Source organism: Patiria miniata, unplaced genomic scaffold (assembly GCF_015706575.1).
Source record: "Patiria miniata isolate m_02_andy unplaced genomic scaffold, ASM1570657v1 HiC_scaffold_29, whole genome shotgun sequence".
NCBI lineage: Eukaryota > Metazoa > Echinodermata > Asteroidea > Valvatida > Asterinidae > Patiria > Patiria miniata.
The window spans coordinates 16039980-16049264 of record NW_024037068.1 but is presented as its reverse complement, the minus strand read 5'-3'; the positions used below and the strand labels follow the sequence as shown (position 1 = coordinate 16049264).

Here is a 9285-nt window from a genome sequence, read left to right as displayed (position 1 = left end):
TGGTCAATGTGATTATTCCATTTTTATCCAGAGTCAACAAGCAAACCCAGAAATTTACAGCAATCGGTTTTTTTGATAACGGTGTTAAGAATGTTTTACTTCACAAGGAATTTCAGAGGCCGAATTGCTAAACAACATGAAATTTGTCTATTGTACAGTTTGTAAAAGTGCATTGTTCTATCTGTTGCATTGTGAAGATCTAAATCATTCGTTGCACCAATTATTTTGCAAAATTTTTAAAGTTCAAAAAAGAAATTGACTGGAACTTGGTTTGTGTAGCGATTCCCATCTAATCGATGCATTGTAGCAAGTCTAATCCATGTATCCCAGCATGCATCACTCCTAACATGGCCGCTTACATGTTCGTATGTGAACTCGTGTTGTCGTCTAATAAACCTGGAATAGTTCCCAACATATCGGAGTCTATAACTTTCTTCATGGTGTCAGTAAGTACAGGATTCGTTTCTTAATACATCATGGCTACTTTCGGCAATATTGGAGAGTTTTGTGAAAAGAAAGAGACATGGGAAATGTACACTGATCGTCTCGGCGAATATTTCGCGGCGAACAATATCTCCGACGCAGCACGCAAAAGGGCCATACTCAACTCTGTCGTTGGTTCACAAACATATAAGCTGATTAGCGATCTTCTTGCCCCTAAGAAACCAAACGAAGCTACATATCAAGAACTAGTGGACAGACTTGAGAAGCATTTCAAACCCACAAAGTCTAGCATCATTGCTCGCTTTCAATTCAACAGCCGCTGTCGGCGATCTGGTGAATCAATCGCCGAATATTTAGCAGCACTACGTGCACTGGCCAGTGACTGCAAGTTTGGCCAAAACCTTGATGAAATGCTGAGAGACAGACTTGTGTGTGGCGTGCAGAATGAACGCATCCAGAAATCCCTGCTTGCCCAACCAGAGGACAAACTTGACCTCAAGCGCACAGTGGAACTTGCACAATCAATGCAGCTCGCAGGTGATCAGGCAAAGATGTTGTCAGCCTCTACCAGCACAATGGCTGAATCAAATACCACTGTCAACGCTTTCAAAAAGAAACAAGCTCAACGCCCAAACAGACCAACATGGTCAAATCAACGGCAGACATCTGCACGCAGTAGTTCTACACAGCATCAAAAGCCCAGAAAACCTTGTGGAAATTGTGGAACTTTTCACAAGAGGCGCGAATGCCCAGCCTACGGCAAGACTTGCCACAAATGTAACAAAAAGAATCACTATGCTGATTACTGCAGAAGCAGCCGCCACGTCTACACAGTAAACCCCGATTCATACTCGGAGGAAGACGAACCTGCCGTGGATGAGCAAGAATTATTTTACGTTCGAGCCGTGGACAACACCAACTTGAACTTGAAACATGACATCCACGCTACGCTTGTGGTGAATAACACACACGTTCCTGTCCAACTTGACACTGGTGCACGTTGTAACGTCCTGCCCATGAATGTTTACAATGTCATCGCACCACCTAAGTCCATCGATAATTCAAAGTCAACCAAGCTCATCGCTTATGGAGGAACCGAGCTCCACACAGTTGGACTAGCTACACTGCCATGTCGCATTGACTCATCGCAGACTGACCATAATATTGACTTTCACATTGTTGACACACAAGTGAAAGCTATCCTCGGCTTAACCGATTGCCTCCGTCTAGGCCTGCTGTCTGTCAATAACTTAGTTTACCATGTCTCCAATGACACCACATCGCCTCAAGTCTTCAAAGACTACGAAGACCTGTTTGACAGCTCGCTCGGGTCACTACCAGTCATCTACACCATGACCATAGACCCCAATGCTACGCCGGTTGTCCGACCCCCACGTCGCATCCCTGCTGCAATGCAAGACAAGGTCAAGTCCGAACTGCAGCGGATGACTACCCTAGGCGTGATCACTCCAGTCTCCGAACCGACAGACTGGGTTTCCTCCATGGTCGCGACTCATAAGAAAAACAGCGAAGAAATCCGCTTATGCATCGACCCTCGCGACCTTAACGAAGCACTGAAACGCCCACACCACCCTACCCGAACAGTAGAGGAAGTCGCTGCCAAGATGGATGGTGCGACAGTTTTCTCAGTGCTTGATGCTAAATGCTCGTTCTGGCAGATCCCCTTGGATTACGAATCATCACTGCTGACTACATTCAGCACGCCACATGGCAGATACCGCTATCTTCGCATGCCCTATGGCCTCTGTTCTGCCTCCGATGTGTACCAGAGAACCATGGAGCAGATATTCGCCGATCTGCCATGCTCCATCATCGTAGATGACATACTAGTTGGTGGACGCACTAAAGAGGAACATGATCGAAACCTCAAAACTGTCCTTGATCGGATACGCAAAATCAACATGCGCCTCAACCCCACAAAGTGCCGCTTCGGTCTTGAACAAGTCTCATATGTCGGTCACGTCTTCACCGCCAGTGGTCTTAAGCCTGACCCAGCCAAAGTCAGTGCTATCACCGACATGCCTCCACCCAACGACGTTACTGCCCTACAACGCTTTCTTGGCATGGTGACATACCTGGCCAAGTTTGTACCCAACTTGAGCGACTTAACAGCCCCACTACGCGAGCTCACACATAGTGACATCCATTGGTGCTGGCTAGAGCAACACAATGCCGCATTTCTAGCAATCAAGGACAAGATTGCTAATGCGCCGACACTCACGTACTTTGATGTCCGCAAGCCAGTCACGTTGACCTGCGATGCCTCCAAGTTTGGCCTTGGCGCAGCCTGCCTACAAGAGGGTGCCCCTGTCGCGTATGCTTCACGTACCATGAGTGACACTGAACAACGCTACGCACAGATTGAAAAAGAACTGCTTGCAGTTGTGTTTGCCTGCACCAAGTTCCACGACTACATATACGGTAAAGACATCGTAGTCGAAACTGACCACCAACCATTGGTCACCATCGTCAAAAAGCCTCTGCTGAGTGCCCCTGCGCGGCTTCAACGCATGCTTCTCCGGTTACAGAGGTATAACATCACCCTCGTGTACAAGAAAGGAAAAGAATTGTTCCTTGCCGACACTTTGTCACGTGCACCCTTGACAACGACCGGTACTGAAACTGATGACCTGCAAGTCATGACCCTCCTGTCAATCTCTGACATGCGACTTGAACAGCTCAAGAAAGCAACTGCCTGTGACTCTGCCATGCAACAGCTCACTGATGTCATCAGTCGCGGATGGCCTTCGCATATCAACAATGCCCCACCAAAGGCCCACCCCTACTTCGCGTTCAGAGATGAACTGGTTCTCGACCGCGGTATCATCTTAAAGGGACATAAGGCCATCATTCCCAAGTCACTACGCGCAGAATACATCCAAATACTGCATGAAGGTCACCCAGGCATCGAGGCTACCAAACGCAGAGCCAGAGATGTAGTTTACTGGCCATCAATGTGCCTTGATATCGAGCAGTCCGTCTCTGGATGCACAGTTTGCAACGCTACCAAAGCCCATCAACAGAAAGAACCACTGAAAAGCTACCCCCCACCCAGCCTACCATGGGAACACATTGGAGTTGACCTTTTCCATTGGAACGGTATGGATTACCTAGCCCTTGGTGACTCATACTCCGGCTGGTTTGACTTCGCTTCACTCGACAACACCTGTGCCTCTACAGTCATTGAGGTACTCAAGAGACAATTTTCCATCCATGGAATCCCCCGCATCGTTATCAGTGACAACGCACGACAATTTGATTGCTTCGCCTTCAAACAATTCGCACAGTCATGGGGCTTCCAGCATACAACCAGCAGTCCCCATTTTCCCCAGTCCAATGGCCTTGCAGAAAGCTCTGTCAAGCGCGCCAAACAACTCCTCGAGAAGACAAAACGCGACGGTTCAGACCTCTACCGAAACCTGCTGAACATTCGCAATGTCCCAACCAACCCCCAGCTTGGCTCACCTTCCCAACGTCTCATGTCACGGCGTCTTCGCACAACCATCCCTACCCCGACGCCACTCCTTAAACCCGCCATTTACACACGCGTCACAGCACAGTTACGCAAGAGGCAACAGCAACAGAAGTCTTCATACGACAAATCTGCCAAGCCCCTCCGACCACTGACACCAGGGCAAGTTGTCCGTCTACACTCACCCAAAGGGCACGATCAGCTTGGAATTGTCCAAAAGCATTCCAGAAACCCCAGATCGTACATCGTCAATGCCCAAGGCACACTCTACCGCCGCAATCGGAGACACTTATTGCCAGTCCCTGAACCACCTCCACAGCAACAACACTCACCTGACTTCTACTTACCGCCACAGGATCCACTGCCTCAGCCTGCCATCCCCCACGCACCTCCACCACAGCCAGTTCTCACTCGTTCCGGTCGCATCTCGAAGCCAAATCCTAAATACACTTAACAGTTTTGTGTGACTGTTATTGCTTCGCCCGCACTGGATTTGTGTGTTGTTCCAAATTTCATGCTGATAACTTTGGACTGTCCCCGACTACTGGACTGTTAGTAACTACATTTGCCTACTCAACATGTGTTATGTGTTGTACACTCCAAAGATGAGGGCAGAATAATCCCTTGTACACACATCGAGTACTGAGACAGTCTATCTCAGTACTCAAGGCATTTGAGTTTTGTTTGTTGTTTTTTTACTATATTATTGGTTTAACCCTCTGTTTGTTTTTTCAGAGGAAAGGATAGTAATTGTTTATCTTGGTACATTTACATAACCAGTGTGTTTTTTAAATATTCATTAAGTGTTTTCAAATCAGTGAAATACTCGGACTTTAAATTACCAGACTCCAGTTTACAAATTCACTGATCAAACAAATGTTTATTTCATAAAGCTGTTTTATTCAAAATGTTAAAACTAAACTTAGAAGAGAGGATGTAGCGATTCCCATCTAATCGATGCATTGTAGCAAGTCTAATCCATGTATCCCAGCATGCATCACTCCTAACATGGCCGCTTACATGTTCGTATGTGAACTCGTGTTGTCGTCTAATAAACCTGGAATAGTTCCCAACATATCGGAGTCTATAACTTTCTTCAGTTTGAACCTGCGACCTCCGGATTGCTGTTCCGGTGCTCTACCAACTGAGCTATCCAGCCCTGCGTTGGCGGTTCCCCATTTCGCCAATGTCTTTGTTCAAAGGGCGCTAGTAAGAAGCCATAAACCCACATGTGTATTACTTTAGCCGTCCGTTTACTTTTCAATGCATTACTGAGTGAAATATTTTTTTTTTTTAAGAAATACGCAGCTGTCATAGATTGAACTTTGAAAATGTATTGCCTATTAAAGGTGAGGGTGTAGTTTAAAGAAAGTTTACCCATTTTAAGGGACATTTATTATATTTGACATTTTCGGTGTTTATCATAATTTCAAGATTGAAAGTTGAAATGTATTGTGTATTCAAGGAGTAGGCGTAGTTGAAAGAAATTTTACCCATTTTAAGGGACATTTATTATATTTGACATTTTCGGTGTTGATCATAATTTCAAGATTAAAAGTTGAAATGTGCTGTGTATTCAATTAGAAGGCGTAGTTTAAAGACATTTGACCCATTTTAAGGGACATTTATTATATTTGACATTTTCAATGTTTATCGTAATTTCAAGATTGAAAGTTGAAATGTATTGTGTATTCAATGAGACGGCGTACTTTTAAGACATTTTACCCATTTTAAGGGACATTAATTATATTTGATATTTTCAGTGTATTTCGTAATTTCAAGTGACGGTTAACATGTGCACGATAGATAGTGGAATTTTTAACAAATCGCGTCAGCACACAAGTGACATTTCTTTTTTTTTAATCCTCTAATTATAGTTACCGCAGTTTGTTAAGATTTTACTAAAATGCAGTGAATTTCTTTCTGAGAGACAATTCATGTATATCATAACAATTTCAATTCAGCAAAGTTTCAAAATCTAAATTTTTGGCAAAGACATGGATTGAAATATATTGAAGTTAAAAGACATTTGATTAGTTTTCAGAGGTATTCACTTCACTTACCATGAGAACGAATGATTAGTGACTATACCATAATTGTCAAGTTACTAAATACACATAATTATGTTTCTTTTTAAAATTGTTATCATCTGTCCTGCCCGATAAATAGATCTCCCACACAACGGCATATTGGAGGGCAGTGCGTGTGTTCTATCAAGGTATGAGCATACCAATATAACAATTCAGCCCTCCAACATGGCTGCCATGCATACGGTCTATTTTACCAGGCGTCAATTTTGAGTGCATTCCTAATCGCCCAGCAGTTAAGTTAAGGTACATTCAACAACAAAAATAACCAATTTGTGATAGTGATTGTTACCTCTTCATCAGTTTAAAAGTTCTTTTTAATAAAAATTACACTGGTAGTTTAAATTTTGAAGACTGTTTTTTATTTTACCTTCATAATTCTAATGTTATACATTTTTTCCCACAAACTTTAACTCTTGTAAACTTTAAATTCCTTGGAAGGAGTCTTTAAGTTCGTCTCTGAGCGAAGTTCCCAAAATCGGAATTACTAATGGATCCCGACCTCGATCTGAACGAAATCAAAGTATCTTTCCATGTAATTAAATGATACGAGTGTTGAAGTAACTAGGCAAACTTATGGCAACAATCGTTTCAAAGTTAACCCGTTATTGCAGGTTGGTGTATGCAAAATGTACTGTTGTTTCCGCAGAAGCTTGTATAATCAGTCAGTGTAAAAAAAATAGCAAACAGTTTCAAAAACAACTCTACATATATTGTTACATACAATTTAATAAATACGAAGTATTTGATTTATTTGGGGGGGGGGGGGGTTGGGGGGAAACTAAAATTTGGTATTTTATGGGAAACCTGGGCTTGTTTTGGGGTCAATATTCCAGAGACAGACTAACCGACCGACCGACCGACCGACCGACTGACCAACCACGAAGTGACAAGTAGTAGCTCCTGCCAGAGCTTAGAAACACACTCGTCATAATCAGACTTCAGTAAGGTAGTCCCAACACTACCACAATCTTGAGTCCAATGGCGAATCCAGACTGGGGACATGCTACTACTCTCTCACCACCCCCCCCCCCGAACAAAAATAAACCTGAGGAGTGAATAAGACTGTTGTACTCATCCGTAAGCAGCAAAACAAGGTAGACATATTTCCTTCACCGCCCTCTCCCCCCCCCCAAAAAAAAAATAAAATGCTGCGTCCGCCCACAATCTCTCCATGTCCATCAGTGGTGCCATTAGTGGAGCCCATGGAAGTGATGCATACCTAAAAATTTGAAAGACCGAGGCTATACAAGCAGTAATCGGTGTCAAATAAAAGTGTAGATCAACAGGGCTGAAATTGCAATGAGCAGCGGCGATTTCTTGTCAACGTTGGGGGACCAGCAGCCTGGGAAATAAGACAATCAGGAGAGGGGGAGGGACACCGTCTGACTATAGAGGTCGCTGTTCAGAGATGTGATAATGCACACAAAGTATTATTCGCGTTTACTCCCATTATTTCCGTAAAAAGGCGTTTATGCTCATCAACATATTTAACAGCTGTAACACTATTTGGGAAACCACAGTTCAAATTTAGCCAGTGCCAATATTGATCTTGATTCCGGTAGCAATTTCATGAAATTAGGCCAAATAATTGCTCTTTTTTTGCAATGGAGCGCAGGCATTATATTTCAAAATGGCAATGGGCTACAGTACTGTTTTCAAAGGTGATGATCTTTCGATGAAATTTGCTCACAAAAGCCACTGGTTTACACCAAAAAAATGAACAGAAAATGAAATATGATGAAATAAGCTATAGTTTGATGTGTGTCTCAAACACCTTGGAGAGTTGTGAGTATTTTCCCTGAATTTCGGAAGTGGGTGTTTGTATCACTTGGGTTTCTATGGCAGTTTATTTACTGTCTGCAGACACGTGACTTTCTTTGTGAATCTGATTGGTCAACATCAATATCGCGTCCAGTGAAATCGAAGTGCTGCCTGCACACCTCTCCGTTGACATCGCATCCAGTGAAATCGGATGCAAACAAAATCAAACGTGTTTGATATCATCCGGTCGCCCAGCCGTTGTACGGTCAGATCGGTCCGAAATTTCAGCGGACACCTCAGTTTAATTATTATGATGGCTGATGATCCGATGAACCGGTAAAATAGGAAAGGCGAGTGCCGGGTTTATCGCAAAAATGCCTACAAGTTTTTGCACATGTTTCGGAACCCTACGCTGTGTAGACATCTATTGTTCACAACTCTAGACATACTGGAATTCCTATCCTTAATAGTTCTCGTGTACTAAAGTTTTCGAGTTTGAAAGTGAAGTTTCAAAATGATCCTATTTTCACCAGAATTAATTTCCAAGGCTAAAATTCGGACTTAATATCCCTTACATAAAAACTTCACTTTGCAACTAATCGACACACCTTGAAAATCCCTAGTTTTTGAGTAAAATCAATATATCTATTTCGTGATAACCTTGAAATTAGGCCTTACAATTGCAATGGAGCGCAGGCATCTAATTCTAAAATGGCGATGGGCTACAGTACTACTTTTAAAGGTGATGATCTTTAGATGGATTGTTCTCCCAAAATCCACTGGTTAACATCAAAAAAAAAAATGAACAGAAAATGAAATATGATGAAATAAGCTATAATTTGATGTGTGTCTCAAACACCTTGGAGAGTTGTGAGTCCCTGAATTTCGGAAGTGGGTGTTTCTATCACTTGGGTTTCTATGGCAGTTTATTTACTGTCTGCAGACACGTGACTTTCTTCGTGAATCTGATTGGTCAACATCAATATTGCGTCCAGTGAAATCGAAGTGCTGCCCGTACACCTCTCCGTTGACATCGGATCCAGTGAAATCGGATGCGAAAGAATCATTCGTGTTTACGGTCAGATCGGTCCGAATTTTCAGCGCACACCTCAGTTTAATTATAATGATGGCCAGATGATCCGATGAACCGATAAAATAGGAAAGGCGAGTGCCGGGTTTATCCCACAAATGCCTACAAGTTTTTGCAAATGTCTCGGGACCCTACGCTGTGTAGACATCTATTGTTCACAACTCCAGACATACTGGAATTTGTATCCTTGTGGAGTCATTCCTTTGTTCTCGTGTACTAAAGTTTTCGAGTTTGAAAGTGAAGTTTCAAAATGATGCTATTTTAACCAGAATTAATTTCCTGGGCCAAAATTAGGACTAAATATCACTTACATAAAAAAATTGGCGATTAATCGACACACCTTGAAAATTCCTAGTTTTTGAGTAAAATCAATATATCTATTTCGTGATAACCTTGTGCAGATGAAT

The 9285-nt window shown here is 42.9% G+C and overlaps 1 protein-coding gene across 1 annotated transcript; it reads left to right on the top strand.

Moving 5' to 3' along the window:
• Positions 1-476: 476 nt before the first annotated feature.
• Positions 477-4391, top strand: LOC119735211 (uncharacterized protein K02A2.6-like). The gene has a single exon (XM_038208917.1). The coding sequence runs from the start codon at positions 477-479 to the stop codon at positions 4389-4391; it is 3915 nt and encodes a 1304-aa protein (XP_038064845.1).
• Positions 4392-9285: the final 4894 nt, after the last annotated feature.